The following is a 22,890-nucleotide window of genomic DNA, read 5'->3' on the forward strand; positions in this document are numbered from 1 at the left end:
TATCATTCCTCTGCTGTCGCTGGGGCAAAATCCTGGGACTCCCTCCCTAACAGCACAGTGGGTGTACCTACACCTGAAGGATTGCAGCGGTTCAAGAAGGCAACTCACTACCATTTTCTGATGGGCAACTAGGGATAGGCAATAAATGCTGGCCTAACCAGTGGTGCCCACATCCCGTAAACGAATAAAAACAATATATATATATTCAATAAATAAAGTACAACCCCACATCCTTGGTGTGGGTTGGTTGCCTGATTACCTTCCTGTCTCCATTAAAACCAGAAGTGAGCAGGTTAGAGATGAGTTGTGGTCAGGATTCTGACTTTCCATCCCATTGTTTGAGGTTAAAATACCTCCAATATGTTTACCCAATTCTGTTACACAAATCAATTAACTTTCTTCACTAAACGGTCAAAGTACCAGCCCAATAGGGAAAATTTGCAATTACTATTATATACAAGCACAAGCATGTTCATACTGCCTTGTTCATACTGCAACAGACGCCCAACTACAATATTCCGGTCCAATCTTGCGATCGGCAATAGATAATGACCAACCCCAGGAACTTACGGATCATATTTGCATAAAGGTGAAAAACAAGAACCAGTCTTTAAAGTGCAACATAATAGCCTTCGAGTAGGAAATAATGGGGTGACTTTGTGGAGCACATGGTTTATCTATCATATATTGATTTCAAGTTCATGAAAATTTTACTGGTTTCAATTATGAATTAGTGATTCACTCTCCTAGATTAACATGTGGTGAAGACAAAAAAATACCCCAATAAGTTTAATCTTTACACTATAGGGACAGCTCCTAAATGTAATTGTCAACTGCCTTTCTGCATTTGGGAGGATGGAGCAGGAGAAATCGTAACTTAACCATCATTTCTTAAAGGTACACAAAATGTTGAAAACTGAGGAAACCTCCCCTATGGCGGTCTGTTATAATACGCAAGCAAAAGTTAGCAGATTTTTAAAATCTGATATCATAGCTGCCTCTGTTTTTAAAAAAACACCTTATACACTTAAGATGAAGTGTCAACCCAAGCTAAAGGGGGAAAAAAACCCACAAGAAGCTAAAAACAAAGAAATAATGCTGGAGGCACCAACACCTCCGACTTACAGTAATATATGGAGTAATGGTAAAACACCAAATGTGGTCAAATGTTACGTACAAATCTAGGTTAAGAGTCAGTAAAGTACCTGCAACAGACCACAGTTTTTAAAAATGTATTATTTCATGGGATGTGGGAGTTTCTGGCAAAGCCAGCGTTTGTTGTTCGTTCCTAATTACCCTTGAACTGAATGACTTGCTGGGCTAATTCAGAGGGATGTTAATAGTCAACCACATTCATGACTTAATTAATTGAATGTAAATTCCATCAGCTGCCATGTTGGGATTTGAACCCTCATCGCCAAAACATTGGTCTGGGTCACTAGCCTAGTGACATGCCCACGATGCAACTGGCCCCTCCAAGTGACATTATTTGGGGTAATTTTAATCGGCAGTTGTGAATGGACAAACCAGGTAACATGATTATGAACTGAACAAGTAAACATTAACAAAAGAAAATGATCTCTTTCGAATCCTTCACCTAATTAATTGACTGCTACTTAATGCCCACTGGTTCTCACTGAAACATTAAATGAGAGCTGGAACAATTTTTGATTCAGCAAAATAAATAGACAGGATATTGGGCTGGAATGGGAAGGATATTAAAAGTGGTCATTGTGGGTCCTTGAGGCAGCAGATTGGACAGGGTGAACAGTCTTTTTCAGCTCCTCCGCTTAATTCTTACAACAACAAACATATGGAGTTGGGGCTTAAAACGCTAGTTCTATTGAGGACCTCAACAGCAAGGTCAGTTCTGAGGGATGAAAGCTCATTTAATCTCTATAATTCCTGAAGGAGAATAGCCAGTTCCCTTGTGGATAGCCAAGTGTATTCGAAGACAGTTGCGAGAACAGGTTAGCAAGCACTGAGCTCAGCCTCTTACTTTCTCTGTAAGTCTTAGGATGTGTTATTCAATTTATGCACCTGGTAAAGATAAAGGTTTGAGTGGATTTTTGAGCCCTGAATTTCATGCTACCTAATGAGCTGCTCAAGATTCAACTAACTCAGACGTATCCACTAATCTTCATTTGTTTCTTCTAAGTGCAGTGAGGTAATTCGGTGAAGAGTGGGAGAAGGTGCTTTTTCCCGACTGTTTTGTTCTCTCTCTTTCTTCAGGCCTAATTTCGGGAGCCGTTCGGAGGAGGAGGAGCTGTCTCTGAGTATAAAAACCTAACGGTAACTTCCTGTTTTCCAGTTTTTTCCCCAAAAGTGACGTCAGAGGGAAGCTGTGATCTAATTGGTTGATAGCAAATCTGCCCCAAATTTAAAAAAAACACAGCTAAACTCGTAAACTTAAATTAAACTAATTAATTACTTAGTGATGGCTGGTCAGGTGATGTGCTTGAGCTGCTTGATGTGGGAGCTGGCAGATCCCATTGCGAGCTGCAGCGACCACATCGGCAGTAAATGTTGGCTGCTCGAAGAGCTCCGGCTCAGAGTTGATGAGCTGGAGTCTGAGCTTCAAACACTGAGGCACATCCGGGAGGGGGAGACTTACCTGGACACTGTGTTTCAGGAGGCAGTCACACCTGTCAGAGTAAGTAGTTTAAATCCTGCCAGTGGCCAGGGATAGCAGGGTGTGACTGCAAGTCAGGCAGGTAAAGGGAACCAGCAGTCAGGAACTCAGGAGCCTCAGCCCTTGACCCTGTCCAACAGGTATGAGGCACTTGCTCCCTGTGTGGATGGCGAACAGGGCTGCAGGAAGGATGAGTCAGCTGACCAAGGTACCATGGTTCAGCAGGCCATTCAAGGGGAGGGAGTAAATAGGCAAGTTGTAGTTGTAGGGGATTCTATTATCAGGGGGATAGATAGTATTCTTTGTGAGCAGGATAAAGAGTCCCGCATGGTATGTTGCCTGCCCGGTGCTAGGGTGCGGGACATCTCTGACCGGCTTGAAAGGATACTGGAGAGGGAGGAGGAGGATCCAGTTGTTGTGGTCCATGTCGGTACCAACAACATAGGCAAGTCTAGGAAAGAGGACCTGTTTAGAGATTATAAAGAGCTAGGATTCAAATTAAAAAACAAGTCCTCAAGGGTCATAATCTCCGGATTACTGCCCGAGCCACGTGCAAATTGGCATAGGGAGGCAAGAATAAGGGAAGTTAACACGTGGCTGAAAGAGTGGTGTGGGAAAGAGGGGTTCCTTTTCATGGGATACTGGCATCAGTTTTGGAACAGGGGGGACCTATACCGTTGGGATGGTCTCCACCTGAACCGAGCTGGGACCAGTGTTCTGGCGAAAAGAGTAAATAGGGTGGTCAATAGGACTTTAAACTAAAGATTGGGGGGGGAAGGGAAAGTCAGGGAACCAAGAGGTGAAGTAATCAGTGGGAAGCGTAGCTGCTTAGGAATACAAAAAAGCACGAAAAGACAAAACTCAGGAGAGGTTACGATAGTCCCCATCCCACAAAATATGACACAGTGTATGGAAAGGCTCAGTAAACCAAGGTCCACCACACTAAGAAAACAAAAAGGGACGGTCAATAGAGAATTAAAGGTGCTATATTTAAATGCGCGCAGTGCACGGAACAAGGTAGATGAGCTTGTGGCCCAGATTGTGACTGGCATGTATGATGTGGTAGGCATCACAGAGACATGGTTGCAGGGGTTTCAGGACTGGCATTTAAACATCCAGGGATTCACAACCTATCGAAAAGACAGAGAGGGGGCGGGGTTGCCTTGTTAATTAGGAATGAAATTAAATCAATAGCACTAAACGACATGGGGTCAGGTGATGTGAAGTATGTGTGGGTAGAGTTGAGGATCCACAAAGGCAAAAAAAACCATAATGGGAGTTATGTACAGGCCTCCTAACAGTGGTCAGGACCGGGGGCACAAATTGCACCACGAAATAGAAAGTGCGTGTCAGAAAGGCAAGGTCACAGTGATCATGGGGGACTTCAATATGCAGGTGGACTGGGTAAATAATGCTGCCAGTGGACCCAAGGAAAGGGAATTCATTGAATGTTTACAGGAGGGCTTTTTGGAACAGCTTGTGATGGAGCCCACGAGGGAACAGGCCATTCTGGACTTAGTGTTATGTAATGAGCCAGACTTGATTAAAGATCTTAAAGTAAGGGAACACTTAGGAGGCAGTGATCATAATATGGTAGAATTTAATCTCCAATTTGAAAGAAAGAAGGTAGAATCAGATGTAAAGGTGTTACAGTTAAATAAAGGTAACTACAGGGGCATGAGGGAGGAACTGACGAAAATCGACTGGGAGCAGAGCCTAGTGGGAAAGACAGTAGAACAGCAATGGCAGGAGTTTCTGGGAGTAATTGAGGACACAGTACAGAGGTTCATCCCAAAGAAAAGAAAGGTTATCAGAGGGGGGATTAGGCAGCCATGGCTGACAAAGGAAGTTAGGGAATGCATCAAAGCAAAAGAGAAAGCCTATAATGTGGCAGAGTAGTGGGAAGTCAGAAGATTGGGAAGGCTACAAAAACAAACAGAGGATAACAAAGAGAGAAATAAGGAAAGAGAGGATTAAATATGGAGGTAGGCTAGCCAGTAACATTAGGAATGATAGTAAAAGTTTCTTTAAATACATTAAAAACAAACGGGAGGCAAAAGTTGACATTGGGCCGCTCCAAAATGACGCTGGTAATCTAGTGATGGGAGACAAGGAAATAGCTGAGGAACTAAATAAGTACTTTGCGTCAGTCTTCACAGTAGAAGACATGAGTAATATCCCAACAATTTTGGAGAGTCAGAGGGCAGAGTTGAATATGGTAGCCATTACAAAGGAGAAAGTGCTAGAGAAACTAAGAGGTCTAAAAATTGATAAATCTCTGGGCCCAGATGGGCTACATCCTAGAGTTCTAAAGGAGATAGCTGAAGAAATAGTGGAGGCTTTAGTTATGATCTTTCAAAAGTCACTGGAGTCAGGGAAAGTCCCAGAGGATTGGAAAATTGCTGTTGTAACCCCCCTGTTCAAGAAGGGAACAAGGAAAAAGATGGAAAATTATAGGCCAATTAGCCTAACCTCGGTTGTTGGCAAGATTCTAGAATCCATTATTAAGGATGAGATTTCTAAATTCTTGGAAGTGCAGGGTCGGATTAGGACAAGTCAGCATGGATTTAGTAAGGGGAGGTCGTGCCTGACAAACCTGTTAGAGTTCTTTGAAGAGATAACAAATAGGTTAGACCAAGGAGAGCCAATGGATGTTATCTATCTTGACTTCCAAAAGGCCTTTGATAAGGTGCCTCACGGGAGACTGCTAAGTAAAATAAGGGCCCATGGTATTCGAGGCAAGGTACTAACATGGATTGACGATTGGCTGTCAGGCAGAAGGCAGAGAGTTGGGATAAAAGGTTCTTTTTCGGAATGGCAACTGGTGACGAGTGGTGTCCCGCAGGGTTCAGTGTTGGGGCCACAGCTGTTCTCTTTATATATTAACGATCTAGATGACAGGACTGGGGGCATTCTGGCTAAGTTTGCCGATGATACAAAGATAGGTGGAGGGGCAGGTAGTATGGAGGAGGTGGGGAGGCTGCAGAAAGATTTAGACAGTTTAGGAGAGTGGTCCAAGAAATGGCTGATGAAATTCAACGTGGGCAAGTGCGAGGTCTTGCACTTTGGAAAAAAGAATAGAGGCATGGACTATTTTCTAAACGGTGACAAAATTCATAATGCTGAAGTGCAAAGGGACTTGGGAGTCCTAGTCCAGGATTCTCTAAAGGTAAACTTGCAGGTTGAGTCCGTAATTAAGAAAGCAAATGCAATGTTGTCATTCATCTCAAGAGGCTTGGAATATAAAAGCAGGGATGTACTTCTGAAGCTTTATAAAGAATTAGTTAGGCCCCATTTAGAATACTGTGAGCAATTTTGGGCCCCACACCTCAGGAAGGACATACTGGCACTGGAGCGGGTCCAGCGGAGATTCACACGGATGATCCCAGGAATGGTAGGCCTAACATATGATGAACGTCTGAGGATCCTGGGATTATATTCATTGGAGTTTAGGAGGTTGAGGGGAGATCTAATAGAAACTTACAAGATAATGAATGGCTTAGATAGGGTGGATGTAGGGAAGTTGTTTCCATTAGCAGGGGAGACTAGGACCCGGGGGCACAGCCTTAGAATAAAAGGGAGTCACTTTAGAACAGAGATGAGGAGAAATTTCTTCAGCCAGAGAGTGGTGGGTCTGTGGAATTCATTGCCACAGAGGGCGGTGGAGGCAGGGACGTTGAGTGTCTTTAAGACAGAAGTTGATAAATTCTTGATTTCTCGAGGAATTAAGGGCTATGGAGAGAGAGTGGGTAAATGGAGTTGAAATCAGCCATGATTGAATGGTGGAGTGGACTCGATGGGCCGAATGGCCTTACTTCCGCTCCTAGGTCTTATGGTCTTATAACTCAGAAAATATTGCAACAGTAAATAACTCCTTAAAATGTTCCTTCAAACTTTCAAGAGACTTAACACCTTTAAACAAAATCACATCAGGTTAAAGGCTTCACTATTATAAGTTTAAATCACCCAAATGATCCAGAGATAGTCTTTCATGGCAGAGCTCACTGCAAAACACAGACACACACCCAACTCTTTTCAGAACTTGCAGCTCTCTGGAAACACACAAACACACACACCCTGCTTTTTAAACTCAAACTAAAAACCTGCAAAATGGCTGACCTGAGCTCAGCTCCACCCACTCTCTGACATCACCGTTTTCTTAAAGGTACATTGCTTAAACATCCATGCCTTAAAGGTACTCTCACATGACAATAGTTATCTCTGGATTACCTCCGGTGCCAAGTGCTAGTGACTACAGAAATAGGAAGTTAGTCCAGATGAATAAGTGGCTGGAGAAATGGTGCAGGAGGTAGGGTTTCAGATTTCCGGGACATTAGGACCGTTTTGGGGGACGATGGGACCTGTACAAGGCCGATGGTTTGCACTTGAACCGAAATGGGACCAGTATTCTTGCAGGGAGGTTTGCTAGTGCTGTTGGGGAGACTTTATACTAACTTGGCAGGGGGCTGGGATCCTGAGAAAAGGTTCAGCAGGGATAGATGCACAGCCAAAATTAGAAGAGACATCAAGTGAGTCAGAAAGGCATAGAATGTCTAGACCAGTTAAGTCACAAGGGAGCTTGGCAAGATTAGATGGTATTTATTTTAATGCAAGAAGTCTGACGAACAAGACAGATAAATTGAGGGTACAAATTAAAATATGGGAGTATGATATCATTGCTGTCACTGAGACATGGTTGAGAGAGTGGCAGGATTGGCAGCTCAATATTTCAGGATACAGGATCTTCAGGCGAGATAAGCAAGGAGGTAAAAGAGGAAGGGGTGTTGCAATTTTTTCGAATAGAGAATAAATTACAGCAGTAAAGAGGAATGACATCTTAGAAGGCTCTTCAACTGAAGTCATATGGGTAGAACTTTAAAACAAAAAAAGGAACAATCGCATTGCTGGGAGTGTTCTATAGGCCCCCTAACAGTCCAAGAGAAATAGAAGAGCAGATATTTAGGCAAATTTCAGAGAAGTGTTAAAGTAATAGAGTAGTAATAATGAGGGATTTCAACTTTCCCAACGTTAACTGGGCTAGTCAAAGTGTAAAAGGTTTAGAGGGTGCGGAATTCGTAAAATGCATCCAGGAATTCTTTTACGCCAGTACGTAAAAGGTCCGTCCCACAAGAGAGAAGGTGTTCCTGAACTAAATTTTAGGTAACAACGCTGGGCAAGTGGTTGAAGTTTCAGTGGGGGAGCATTTTACAGACAGTAATCATAACTCCGTTAGATTCAATATTGTTACAGAAAAGGACAAGGGTGGGCCTGAGATCAAAATTCTAAATTGGGGGAAGACCGATTTTAATAAGATCAGATATGATTGAGCTAGAGTTGACTGGGAGAAGATGCTTTAAGGTAAATTAGTGGTAGAAAGACACATTCAAGAAGGAAATAGGAAGGGTACAGGGCCAACATGTTCCAATCGAGAAAAAGGGTGGGTCCAACGAACCCTGGAAATTGAGGGATATACAGCAGTGTAAGGAGAAAAAGGGAGGCTTATGGCAGATATCAATGGCACAAAACAGCAGAAGCCCTAGAGGTGTATAGAATGTGCAAATGGAAATTTACGGAGGAAATTAGGAGAGCAAAAAGGGGACATGAAAGAATACTGGCAGGTAAAATAAAGGAAAATCCAAAGTTGTTTTATCATAGAATAGAATTTACAGTGCAGAAGGAGGCCATTCGGCCCATCGAGTCTGCACCGGCTCTTGGAAAGAGCACCCTACCCAAGGTCAACACCTCCACCCTTTCCCCATAACCCAACACTAAAGGCAATTTTGGACACAAAAGGCAATTTGTCATGGCCAATCCACCTAACCTGCACATCTTTGGACTGTGGGAGGAAACCGGAGCACCCGGAGGAAACCCACGCACACACGGGGAGGATGTGCAGACTCCGCACAGACAGTGACCCAAGCCGGAATCGAACCTGGGACCCTGGAGCTGTGAAGCAATTGTGCTATCCCCAATGCTACCGTGCTGCCCTTTTTTAATAAATTGGACATTTTTTCCAATTAAGGGGCAATTTATCGTGGTCAATTCACCAACGCTGCATATATTTGGGTTGTGGGATGAAACCCACGCAACCACGGGGAGAATGGGCAAACTCCACACGGACACTGACTCTGAGCCGGGATCGAACCTGCGACCTCGGCGCCGTGAGGCTGCAGTGTTAACCCACTGCGCCACCAGTACAAGTACATAAAGGTAAAAGGATAACTAGGGAAAGAGTAGGGCCCATTATACCACAGTGGTAATTTGTGGAGTAGGATGATGAAGGTAGGGTGCTAAATGAATACTTTGTGTCGGTATTCACTCATGAGAGGGAAGGTGTAGGTATAGAAATCAGGGAGAAGAACTCTGATAGATTAAAGAGCTTAACATAGGGAGAGAAGAGGTTCTCATAGAATACTTACAGAGCAGAAGGAGGCCAGTCAGCCCATCGAGTCTGCACTGACCCTCTGAAAGAGCAGTCTACCCAGGCTCACTCCCACACCATATCCCCATAACCCCACATAACCTTCAGACACTAAGGGGCAATTTCTCATGGCCAATTCACCTTACTTGCACATCTTTGGACTGTGGGAGGAAATAGGAGCCCCCAGAGAAAACCCACACAGACATGGGGAGAAAGTGCAAACTCCACACAGACAGTCACCCAAGGCCGGAATTGAACCTGGGTCCCTGGTGCTGTGAGGCAGCAGTGCTAATCACTGTGTCACCATGCTGCCCCCTGAGTGGTCTGGCATGCTTAAGAGTAGACAAATATACAGGGCCAGATGAAATGCATCCCAGGCTGTTAAGTGAGGCAAGGGCAGAAATAGCAGTGACACTGGCAATAAATTTACATTCCTCTGTAGTTAAGGGCAGGCCATGTCTGACCAACATGATTGAATTTTTCGAAGAGGTGACCAGGTGTGTAGATGAGAGCAATGCATTTGATGTAGTCTACTTGGACTTCAGTAGGGCTTTTGATGAGATCCCACATGGGAGACTGATAATGAAGATAAGAGCCCATAGGATCCAACAAAATTTGGCAAATTGGGTCCAGAATTGGCTGAGTGGCAGGTTGAGGGGTGTTTTTCTGACTGGAAGCCTGTGTATATTAGGGTCCTGCGGGGATCAGTGTTGGGGGCGCTTGCTGTTTGTGGTTTATATAAATGATTTAGACATGAATAGAGGAAGATAGATCAGTAAGTTCGCGGATGATGTGAATCCAAACCAGCCCACATCCTTAAATAGCTGTGCTAAGAATCAAAAACCCCAGGAATGGGATAAGAAAACCTGGAAGGACCGCCATTTTCACCCTTCCACTGAGGCTCCTCAACTCCATGAAAATCCAGCCCAATATCTTTATTTATGAAGCCCAGATCCCATATTCTTGGCTAACAACTCCCTCAATTTGTCATGGCACTGTTGAAAATCTGTGCACATGAACACCCAGCGCCAGGTCCCTCTGTCCCTGCACATCTTTAGAACTTTACCATTAAATATATGCTGCCTCTCCTTATCCCTTCTACTAAAATGGAGAACACCACTATCTATCATCCTCCAGTCTGAAAAGTTGCTCCAATGAGTGTCTTGCATTGGTGGGAGGGGCTGCACAGACTCAATACCTAACTGATGGTATAAGAATACCATTTGTGACATGGACTGGATGCTCAACTCTTTCCCATGTGTGCTACCTCAAGCTGTTGACCAATGAGCAAACATTAGGGGCTGGATTCTCCGGTCGCAGCCGAAATCGCGTTCGGTGATCGGCCGAAGAATCACAGTTCCCGACCAAATTGGGGGTTGCACCACTTTCGCATTGCTCTGCCCCCGACCGGCTGGGTTCCCGACGGCGTGGTCTCTCATGGTCTCATCCGTCGGGGACTCGGCTCAGTCCAGCTCAGTCGGGGGAGGGTCGATCGGCGGGCAGGGGGCTGAGGGCACTGTGGAAGGGTGGTCTGGGGTGCGTGAGCCGGCCAAAGAGGGAGCCGGGTCCACGAGTGTCCACCGCCATGTAGCACGGTGTGGCCGCTGCAGGCTGCCATCGTGCGCATGAGTGGCCACGAACCTGACAATTCTCCAGGCCATATTGGCAGCTAGAGCCGGGTGCTCTACTCTGCCTGCATGCTAGCCCCCAGCCAAATGGAGGATTGGTGGCCGTTTTACGCCAATTTTTCAGGCGTAAAACGCCACCGTTCCCACAACGGCGTGGGGACATAGCCTCAAAATCGGAGAATCCAGTCCATGGTCTGAAAATCACAGAAATTACTGAGCTGCATTATTTACAATATTTACTTCCATGAGGAAATATACAGAGCAACTGCAAAGATCAGACTCCTGCTAACTCAGTTTTTAGTAACTGCTTTAAATTGTATAAAATGCCGAAAACTATATCATCATTTTCCTTTTTATATTTTTTATTCTGCTGTACACAACTCAATTATTCTTTACAAATTTTCTACCCACTTGTTACTGATGCGGATGGTCACTTTACAGCCTGGATGTTGCAGTTCTGCAGGAGGAGAGTGAAAACGATAACTCACGTCATGCAGTTGTCTGACTTTCTCACACATTGAACTTGGCAATAGGAGCAATAACTCCTAACTTCTTTGCGAGCTGGTTGTCATATGACATGTGTTGTCAGCAGGGCGGAGGTGAAAACTTCTAAAATGCTTATTTTCTTACACATTTGCTCGTAGTGGCTGAAATTCCTACCACCCAACGTACGTGTGACATTTCCCAAACAAGTCCTAAGAGATTTCTGCGAGGGGAAGCTGGGGTTTCTTTGTGCAGGCAGATATTGGAGCAAATTGATGTGCTCATCTTGAGGCACTTGCTGATTCTGGATTGCTAAATTAAATTGGTAATTTGGTTTAGCAATAATTGTGCCATTAACTGTTTAATTCATGGAATTGTCATTTGGTTGCTTGGCCTCTTTATTCAGTTGAATTCTTGAGTCAATTAACATGGCTAACAGCATATATCGCTTATTTGAGCTGGCCATTTATTTTGTCACATCGATACATTACTGTTGAGGTATTATATTGTCAGTACTATGGACAAGATTTGAATGGAAACATTTTAATTATATCCAATTACCACTAAATAATAGTTAGTACAAATTTATTATCCAGGCGCATCATTAAACAGAGTACATTTCCAGCACATCTGTTCATACCGCAATGTTGACATCTCTACAAATTCACTCCGCATTTCCAGTTTAATTTTAATTTTGTTTACATCAGCCCTCCTTCCCATCTAATGTCTCACATATAGGGTGGGATTTTCCATCCTTTCCTGCCGCCGGGGTCTTCTGAACCTCCGATGGCAGGACGGATGAGCCATACAAAATGGCGCAGACTTTGGCAGGACGAGAAGATCTCACCGGCGGCCATTAGCAAACCACCTCCGCCGTCCGAAAACACACCGTCAGGGAGGCTGGAAAACCCCAGCTATAGTTTTGGGTCTAAATGTCCTCTCCCTGCAGCTTCATAATGCTTATGTTCATTGGTGATAACAATTCTGTATCTTTTATTAAAGTTTAACATAAATTATGGTTTGGTTTGGTAATCAAAATTGAAATATGCAACAGATTAAAATAAGTGTCATTATTGCAGATATATTTGAATCTCGAAGATGAATATGCTTCAATTGAGATACATTCGTCTAAATAGCAGGCTAAATGCAATCAGTTAACACTTAAGTAAAGGGATAGCATGGGATATTTGCACCATGGCAACGCTTTGCTTTGGCTGCGGATGTACAGGTTGCCATGCCAATGTTTTACAGCCTACGGTGAGTGTGTTATCTTCCACACTCTATACATAGCTGAGAAAATGTGTGTAACTGCAATATTCATTGATGCTTAATGGTTTAGAGGCCAGAATTTTCTGTATACCATCAATGAAATATGTCGTGGTTGTGATATACTAATGCTGCAAATAGAAATACATTTTGGACTATGTTAGTGTGCGCTGACCTATGGAGGAAAGCTGTCCATTTGTATCCATATTTAAATTTTAATAAACTGAAGTGTGAATGTTGCTGAGAAGAGAGATATATAACCAAAGCTTTTTGTCTTGCACTCATTAGGACAACACAAGAATGCCAAATTACAAATGATTACAACAATTTATATCACAGGATAAAAGGGAGTGCTGATTGGTTAGCAAGTTGAACCTGCTAGCATTCTCCACATTGCCGTGGAAAAAGTGAGGGAGAACTATAGGCTCTGTGTTTTAAAATTTTAAAAAAGATGCAAGATTTGAACATATTCCTTTTGTTTGCAGGTAACAGGTCGTTGCTAACAAGCATGAATGAGCACATTGTGAGCTTGACAGATTATCTTAAATTGCTTGTTCGTGTAGATATTAATACACCCATTTTGGCAGGAGGAATACGGAAGCCACATATTTCTTGGAAGGTTAGAAGCTAAATGTGGTAGCGGAGCCAAGAAATGCAGAAATATGACTCATAAAGCATTAACGGTAGAAACATGATTTGAAAAGTCCATAAAGAATGCAAACATAGAACATAGAAAAATACAGCACAGAACAGGCCCTTCGGCCCACGATGTTGTGCCGAACCTTTGTCCTAGATTAATCATAGATTATCATTGAATTTACAGTGCAGAAGGAGGCCACTCGGCCCCTTGAGTCTGCACCGGCTCTTGGAAAGAGCACCCTACCCAAACTCAACACTTCCACCCAACACCAAGGGCAATTTGGACATTAAGGGCAATTTATCATTGGCCAATTCACCTAACCCGCACATCTTTGGACTGTGGGAGGAAACCGGAGCACCCGGAGAAAACCCACGCAGACACGGGGAGGACGTGCAGACTCCGCACAGACAGTGACCCAAGCCGGAATCGAACCTGGGACCCTGGAGCTGTGAAGCATTGTGCTATCCACAATGCTACCATGCTGCCCTTGAGAACAAATAAATCTACACTATCATTTTACTGTAATCCATGTACCTATCCAATAGCTGCTTGAAGGTCCCAAACAAATTCCTTGCATTTTTTCGGATGAAAAACATGGTGACATGTCTCACTGTGCAATAACTAGAGTGTGCTATGAAAAGAACTGTCCCATGTTTCTGTCGCCAAATTTAAAACTTGTCAAAATGGAAACAGAAAAAGTAGCTGTGCAAACATAAATGGCCAAGTGTAAGTACAGATCTTATCTGAGTTCAAGCCCAATGATATCCATCATGTATGAGAGATGATGTGCACTGTTAAACCACAGAAAAGTGCTGAAAGCATATGTATGAAGTCCAGACCAGCAGAAAGTAGACCAAGTGTGACTCTATTACAATGGTTCTGCATGAATCTAACTTTACCTTTGTGTTCTATTCCTCTCTTTTCTGTTTTATAGTCAGCTGTCAATCATTTCTTGGCCCCTGGATCTTTGTTCCCACTTTATTCTATGGCACCTTATCAAAGGCCTTTGTGTACCACACCTTTCCCATGTCCACGCTCTGTTTTTTCAAATAATATAGTATGGTTGAATAAACATGATCATGCTTTTTAGAAGCCTGTGCTATTTTTCATATTCTCCATCTTGAAATGTTTCATTGCCTGATTTTTCTTTCTCGCATATCTTTCCTAACACTGGCATTAAGTGAGTTGGTCTGTACCTTTCGTGGTTGTATCTCCCATTTTCAAGATCAGAAATAATATGCTGTTCACCAGCCATCTAGAATTATTCCTTCTTCTATTGAAGTTTTATTTGTGGATATAGCAGGATACAAATGTTTATTTTTCGTTCAACAACAGGATGTGGGTTTGTAGGTAAAGCCAGCATTTATTGTGCATTTAATAGAGCCATAATGCTCGTTTGGAGAGCTGGTGTAGACACAATGGGCCAAATGGCCTCATTCTGTGCCGTAACAATTCTGTGAATAATTTCTCTTGAGCATGCATTCCATATGGTGAAGATACTCCAATTGTGTGTTAGGTACTGCGTTCCAAGATTTTTATCCAGTGACAATGACAGAAAGCTGATATATTTCCAAGTGATGATGGTATGCAAGTCAGAGGGGAAGATGGAAGTGGTGTTCCAAGCATCTGAGGCAGGTTTGGGAGATGCTGTCGAGGAAGCATTGCCAAATTGCAACAATGCATTGTGTTAGAGTATACACTGTGGTCATGATGCACTGATGGTGGAAAGAGTGAATGTTTACGGTGGTGCATGGGGTGTCAATCAAGTGGGCTGCTTTATCTTGGGAAATGTTAAGCTGCTTGAGTGTTGGAGCTGCACTCTACCAAGCTGGAGAGTTTTCCATCGCAAGCCTGACTTGTAACTTTAGAAGGTGGACAGTCTTTGGGGAGATAGGACATACGTAATTCACCAGAGAATACCCAGCCTTTGATCTGCTCATGTAGCTATAGTATTTACATGGCTGAGACAGTGTAGTCCCTGCTCTTGAGTGATTAAATCCTCACTATTTATTTTTACCGAAGTTGCTTTTGCCCTCATTAAAAATAAGCAATAAACAGGTTGATTTTGATGCATTCGTTGCACATCATTTTCATTTCATTTTCATCATTCGTCTCAATGCTCAGTATACTTGGTGATTCCTTTGCAGTTCCTTCAAGACATATCATTCAGCAAAATTACAAAACAGGACCAACAACTTGGAAGTTTACACAGTTGTAACGTGTTGCAATCTCGTCCCCTGCTCTCTCCCACCAAAAGTCTTCTACAAAGAATCTGCTCCTCACATTCCAACAAGACCAGAATTATTCTGTAGAAATGTTAAATTTGAGATGCTTTAAATGTTTTATGCATCACCTTTGCTAACTGATGTTCTATATATTTGTTATTCACATCAATTGCATGGATCAAAACAATTTATTTTTGTAGAAGTTTGATCTCGCTCTAACGAAACAAGCAGCATAGTTCTTCTCTCTAATTTCTGCTTTCAATGAGTAAAGCTGTATTTGTCTCAACAGGGTGGAGTCACGTTGGGATCAGATTGAACACTTTTCTTAAAGACCTCTAATATCTGCGAGTTTCCAAAAGCAGCACTAGGAGTTGGAATGAATAATTTGGAATCTAAGAGTAGTATCAACTCTGGTGGCTCTGAACACAAAGACAATACAGTTTCAGGGCGTGGATTGAAAAGGTATGCAGTAAAAAGTCACATCTTGTATGTAGCATTATTAAAAAAGTATTCACATAATAAGATAGTTGGTACTTGTTCTATTCATAGTTTGTATAATAAGATTTTGGATATTCATTATAGGTATCAAATTAACTTTCTTGGAGAAAAGTATCAGTTATCCAAAATAGCGCAGCTCTAAACTTTATTTATTAGTTTTTATGGAATGTGGGCTTCATTGGCAAGGCCAACATTTGTTTCCCATCCCTAATTGCCCTTGAGAAGGTGGTGGTGAGCTGCCTTCTTGAAACGTTGCAGTCCATGTTCTGTAGGTACATCCACTGTGCATTAGGGAGGGAGTTCCAGGCTTTTGACCCAGCAACTTTGAAGGAACGGCAATATATTTCAGCAATATAAGTAAGGATGTGAGTGACTTGGAGGGGAACGTCCAGGTGGTGTTCCCATGTATCTGTTCTCTTATCATTCTAGATGGTAGTCATCGTGGGTTTGGAAGGTGCTGCCTAAGGAGTCTTGGTGAGTTCCTGCAATGCATCTTGTAGATCAGGGTTTTTCAAAGTGCGGGTCACTACCCGCTGTGGGTCGCAGGCGGGTCTTGAGAGGGCCATGGAGCAATCGGTTGTGGCATTCCCACGGTGGTCCCGATTGCGGGACAAGTGCCCAATGACCACTACCAGCATTTTTAGTGAAAATGGCCTCCGCTGCTGTCTTTTAAATGAGAAGAAATTATGCTATGTGCGGTCTTCCGGCCAGTGTAAGGGCCTTTCCTGTTTATCCCTTTATTTCCCCTTTCTTTTATTTTGCCGTTATCATTTTTGATGATTAATTGTCACATATCTTAAAATCAAGCAGCAGCGAGAATGAGAAATTCAGAAGGTGCAGGAGGGAAAACTCTGCTAATTGTTTGAACGGGAGCTTCAGAATCTTTGGCACCAGAGAGAGAGAGATGGGGTGGGACTCAGTTTGATTGATTGGCTGGTGGCCAAGGAATTGGCCAAAAGGGCTGTATTCTGCCTGGTAACAAGTGGTTATTGCATCCTGCCTGAGAAGAATGATTTTCAGAGACCTAAGGAGCTCGGTTTGACTCCTGAAAGCACAAAGACCTCTCTATCTTGCTCTCCAGAAAGACTATGTGTGCTGTATTTCTGAAACTGCAAGAGACCTGAATGAATCTACAATAAAAACTTCGAACTGAAAGCAAAGTGGCAAGGGTAATGTGCTAAGAACTACGATCTGAAACAAAGGCTCTTTTTTTTCCTTTTACTTAAGATTTTCTTTACCCCCTTTGTTTTTGTCTGTCTTATTTGTGTGTAGAGGATGGGGGCAAGTTAAAGTGGGGAATTAGGAATTAGATAATAGTTAACCAGTTGTATTTGCCGCATATATCATCATAGTTCTTGTTATTAACAAAAAGTAATTGTGTCTACATTTTCAAACCTGGTGACTGTAATTATTAGGCAGCCAAGGGCCAAAGACTTAGGGTATTTTTGTAAGAATTATTGGTTAACTCACTTGTGTTGTGATTCAGGGTTAAGTGGGGCTGAAATCAATTGTGCACTAGCCTAGAGTGTCATAACACCAGAAGCGGCAGCAGTGAGCAGGCCACATGCGCTGCACATGCACTTGACATCAAGCACCCTCTATGGACGTGCTTTTGCCGCCAAATCATTGGGGAGAGCTTCTTCCATTTTCTAGCTGCTGGCAAGCACAGCAAGAGGACTATGGAGATCAATTGTTCTCTTACAAGTAAGAGACAGCCAGAGACAAAAATAGGCAGTGTACCTACTGGACAGAATCTCACAGCTAAATCTGCTGAAGAGAGCTGTAAGGAGAGTCCTGGGAAGGACAGAACAGTGCTAATGTTAGCACAATACCTAGCTCCAGGGCCTCTGATTAACAACCTACAAAGAAGTAACAACACCAGAACAAAGCAGTATAAAGATGAAAGTACTGGCAATGAGAGAAGTTTCAGATTTTGAAAGAGAAGTGGTGGGTGAAAAATTGCTTTTGAGGTTGAGATCCAGGGTCAGTTATTAATTTACAGCTGACTCCAATGAAAAGCCGACGCTGCTCTACCTGAATTTTGATACCACATTAAAAACATGCCAAAAGCGTGTCAGCATTCTGGACTAGCATCTTTCGGGAGCATTCAGTGCTGAGTAAAACAAGCATTTTGTTACTATTGCCCTTCACAATGACCTACATATGCGAGGTTGGATTTTCCACTTTCACAAAGATGGTGATGGCACAAGGGAACTGGCTGAAGTCTGCACCTGATATGCGCATTGCCATCTCCTCTCCCTCTCCTGTGATTGTTGTAGATGGTACACACTGCTGCTCCTGAGCCTCAGTAGTGGAGGGGGTGATTGGGTTGTGGAAGGGATGCCAATCAAGCAGGCAGTTTTGTCCTGGATAGTGTCAAACCTCTTGAGTGTTGTTGGAGCTGTACACATCCAGGCTAGTGGGGAGTATTCCATCGCAATCCTAACATGTGCCTTGTAGGTGGTGGACAGGCTTTGGAGAGTCAGAAGGTGAGATACTCGTTGCATGATTCCTAGCCTCTCACCTGCTCTTGTAGCCACAGTATGTATATGGCTAGTCCAGTTTAGTTTCTGGTAAATGGCAACCCCCCCCCAGGATGTTGATAGTGGCGGATTCACTAATCTAATGCCGTTAAATGTCAAGGGGTGATGGTTTGATTCTTTCTTATCGGAGATGGTTATGGCCTGGCACTTGTGTCGTGCGAAGGTTACTGACCATTTGTCAGTCCAAGTCTGGATATTGTCTACGTCTTGCTGCATTTGCACATGGACTGCTTTGGTGTATGACCAGTTGCGAATTGAACATTGTGCAATCATCAGCAAACAATCTCACACCTGATCCTATGTTTGAAGGAAGGTCTTGATGAAACAGCTGAAGATGGTTGGGTTTAGCACACTACCTTGAGGAACACCTGCACTGATGTCCCGGGGGTTAGACGACTGACCACTAACCACCACAACCATCTTCCTTTGTGTTAGGTATGACTCCAACCAGCAGAGAGGTTTCCCCCTGATTCCCATTGACCAAGATTTGCTAGGGCTCCTTGGTGGCATACTTGATCAAATGCTGCCTTAATGTCAAGGACAGTCACTCTCACCTCATCTCTGGAGTTCCAGCTCTTTTATCCAAGTTTGAACCAAGGCTGTAATGAGTCACGAGCTGCGTGACCCTGGCGGAACCAAACTGAGCATCAGTGAGCAGGTTATTGCAAATTAAGTGCTACTTGATAGTACTGTTGATGACCCATTCCACCACTTTACTGATGCTTGAGAGTAGACTGATAGGGCAGTAATTGGTTGGGTTGGATTTGTCCTGCCTTTTGTGTATAGGATACACCTGGGCAATTTTCCACGTTGCCGATAGATGCCAGTCTTTTAGCTGTACTGGAAAAGCTTGGCTAGGAGCGGAAAGTTCTGGAGCACACGTCTTCAGTAATATTGCCGGAATATAATCAGGGCCTATAGCCTTTGCAGGAACCAGTTCCTTCAGCCATTTCTTGATATCATGTGGGGTGAATTAAATTGGTTGAAGACTGGCATCTTTGATGCTGGGGACATCTGGAGGAGACCGAGATGGATCATCCACTCGGCACTTCTGCCTGAGGATTATTGCAAATGCTTCAGCCTTTGATTTTGCTCGGCACCGCCATCATGGAGGATCGGGATATTTGCGTAGCCTCCCTCCTCCAATGAGTTGCTTAATTGATCTGGTCCGTTGTTTGTGGGATCGCTTAGCTCTGCCTACCACCTGCTGCTTATGTTGTTTAGTATGCAAGTAGTCCTGTGTTGAAGCTTCACCAGATTGACAGCTAATTTTTTGGTGTACATGTTGCTGCTCCTGCACTCTTCATTGAATCAGGGTTGATCCCCTGGCTTGGTGATAATGGCAGAGTGGCAGATATGCCGGGTCATGAGGTTACAGATTGTGGCTGAGTACAATTCTGCTGCTGCTGATGGCCCACAGAGCCTCATCAATGCCCAGTCTTGAGTTGCTACATTTGATCCACATCTATCCCACATAGAATGATGGTATTGTCACACAACACGATGGGTGTATCCTCAATGTGAAAACGGGACTTCTTCTCCCCGAGTACTGTGTGGTGATCACTCCTACTGATACTGTCATGGACAGATGCATCTGTGACAGGCAGGTTGGTGAGGATGAGGTCTAGTGGTTTTTTCCCACCTGTTGGTTCACTCACCACCTATCGCAGACACAGTTTAGCAGCTATGCCCTTTATGGCCTGGTGACTCAGTGCTACCGAGCCCCTCTTAGTGATGGCCATTAAAGTCCCCCACCCAGAATATATTCTGTGCCCTTGCTCCCTCCATGTGTTGTTCAACATGGAGGACTACTGATTCATCAACTGTCGGTGGATGATCGTGATTTGACCTGAAGCCAGGAGACTTCTATTGAGGACTCCCAGGGCAACTCCCTCCCGACTGTATACCATTGTACCACCACCTCTGCTTGGTCTGTCATGCCGGTGGGATAGGTCATACCTAGGGATTGCGATAGTGGTGTCTGGGACTTTATCTGCAAGGTCTGATTCCGTGAGAATGACTGTTGCTTGACTAGTCTGTCAGACAACTCTCCCAATTTTGGTACAAGCCCCCAGATGTTAGTAAGGAGGACTTTGCAGGGTCGACAGGGCTCGGTTTGCCCTTGTCGTTTCCAGTGCCTTGGTCGATGCCGGGCGATTTGATACAACTGAGTGGCTTGCTAGACCATTTCAGAGGCAACCACATTGGTGTGGATCTGGAGTAACATATAGGCCAGATTAGGTGAGGACTGCAGATTTCAGAATCAGCTAGGGTTTTTTTTTTACAACAATCGACAATGGCTTTATGATCATCATTAGACTTTTACTTCCAGATATTTAGTGGATTCAATTTCCATCATCTGCCATAATGGGATTCGAACCCGGGTCCCCAGAGTATTACCCTGGGTTTCTAGATCACCAGTCGCCACTACGCCACCTCCTCTCAGGAATGTTAAGGTCACCAAATGGATGCTGACTTCGTATCTGTTTTATTAGAATCATTTTTTTAAATTATGAAATAGAATTCTCAAGTTACTTGTCTTCAACAGACAAACAGGCCAAGCGAATAGATCTTTTGTGGGTTGGAAAATATACCTCATTATCAAGTATATACATTACTTCTTTTTAGCTTCTTGTTAGACATTATAATAATGGCATTCACCAGTAAGGTGTAGGGTTTAGTATAAGTTATATCAAAATTATCAATTCGCTTCTGAAAAAATAAAGGATTTGTCCAAGCTCAGTGCTGTATTATGTTATTTCTAATTATTGATGGAAATCTAAAATACAAGCCTCATGAAAATTATAATATAATCAATAATTAAAATGAGAATATGAAATAGAGCAAAGGTTAATTCCAGTACATTTACAAAAAGATTTAAGTGATATTTTTTGTTGTCTTCTAGAAAATATGGTGGTAATGATTTGGAAAGTACAGAGTGCCATTGGAGCACTGATGATGGATGGAAGGAAAATGAGAATGTAAGTAGCCAGTGGTTTAGCGAAGCTGACTGTGAAACACATTTACAATCTTCAAAAGAAGAGACAGCACAGTTTGGCAGTTTTGACATGGATATTCGGAAAAGGATTGGTTGTACAGTGGTTATGTGACAGGCCAAATGGCCTATTTCTGCTCCTATTTCGTATGTTTGTACACTGAAATTGTTCTTATTGTGCCTTTTTTTGTTTTCTGAACCGTTTTCTATGTCTTTAAGTGACATAATAAATAAAATAAAAATTGAGGTTATTGCAGGTCTTTTATAAATTATGCATCAAGCCACAGAAAATAGATACATCCTTAATACAAATCAAATAATAACATTGTTCAGCAAGGCTGTCCAACTAATATGCACCTGAATTATAATGCTTAGGTTGCTTTTACAATACATATACAATTTATACATTATATAAAATACAAATATTTTAAATTCTGATGATCACTTGGGATGTCATTGTGCCTGTTCATATATTGTTTAACAAATCGCCTGTTAGTCTGATTAAGTCACATTAATGTTTTTATTTCATTTTCTTTAGTATCTTGGATCAACCTCTGCTTATATGTCTGTATTCAACCTGAGCAATGCCATCATTGGCACTGGGCTCTTAGGCTTGTCATATGCAATGGCCAATACAGGGATTGCATTATTTGTGTAAGTATCAAATGTAAAAGTTAACATGATTGTTATAGTTCCTACCTTTTCTTAGACTGAGCAGTTTCTTTAACTTTAAACATGTTGGTGGGATTTTCTTTGTACCTCCGCGGTGTGTTTTGCAGCGGCAGAGATGGTCCCCCATTGGCCGGCAGCGGGATCTACTGATCTCAATGGGGTTTCCTTTTCTATCCCGCTGGTGAGAACGGCTGGAAAATTCTCGCCATTCTGTTCAAACTAACACCTCACAGCATTGCTCTGGTGTTCAGGAAAGAGATTACTGCATGGTTCTTTTGATTTACAACTTTCGGTCATCAGCACAATTATTTTTGGTACAATGGTTATGATTTTCAAACTTGTCTGAATCTTTAAGAATTCATTTTGGCTGGCAAAATGGCGCAGTGGTTAGCAATGCTGTCTACAGCCGCCTAGGACCCGGGTCACTGTCCGTGTGGAGTTTGCACATTCTCCCCGTGTCTGCCTGGGACTCACCCCTACAATCCAAAGATGTGCAGGTTAGGTGGATTGGCCACGCTAAATTGCCCCTTCATTGGAAAATTTAAAAAAAACAATTCATTTTGCCTTTTCAGATTTTATGCGAATTATCCACATCACATTCAAAATCATGTTCAAACATTTTCTGTTGCATTTAAACAGAAAATCTGTGATGGTAAGGGAGTAATTCTGTTTATATTCATGATGGGTAACTGTATTGGATGTGGATACATAGGGAGCAAATTCTCCGGCCGCGTAGCACCCACCACACATCCCGCTATGCTAGGAGAATAGCAGGAGAGCCCTTAAACCGGGTTTATGATGGGTGCTGAACAGCGCACAATGCTCCTGGCATGCTGTAGCTGGCGCAATCCAATTCATGCCCTCACTGGGCGTGAATCAGATCCGCA

At 43.0% G+C, this 22,890-nt stretch overlaps 1 protein-coding gene across 1 annotated transcript in view; it reads left to right on the forward strand.

Moving 5' to 3' along the window:
* The window catches only part of LOC140396435 (sodium-coupled neutral amino acid symporter 1-like), a 75,813-nt gene that overhangs the window by 12,944 nt on the left and 39,979 nt on the right, over positions 1-22,890 (forward strand). Inside the window, exons 2-4 of the mRNA XM_072485062.1 lie at positions 15,585-15,757; positions 21,242-21,317; positions 21,870-21,985. Coding sequence (XP_072341163.1) covers positions 15,672-15,757; positions 21,242-21,317; positions 21,870-21,985 — 278 coding nt within the window. The 5' untranslated portion in view covers positions 15,585-15,671. The remainder of the gene's footprint in view (positions 1-15,584; positions 15,758-21,241; positions 21,318-21,869; positions 21,986-22,890) is intronic.

This window comes from Scyliorhinus torazame, chromosome 19, assembly GCF_047496885.1.
Source record: "Scyliorhinus torazame isolate Kashiwa2021f chromosome 19, sScyTor2.1, whole genome shotgun sequence".
NCBI classification, from domain to species: Eukaryota; Metazoa; Chordata; class Chondrichthyes; order Carcharhiniformes; family Scyliorhinidae; genus Scyliorhinus; species Scyliorhinus torazame.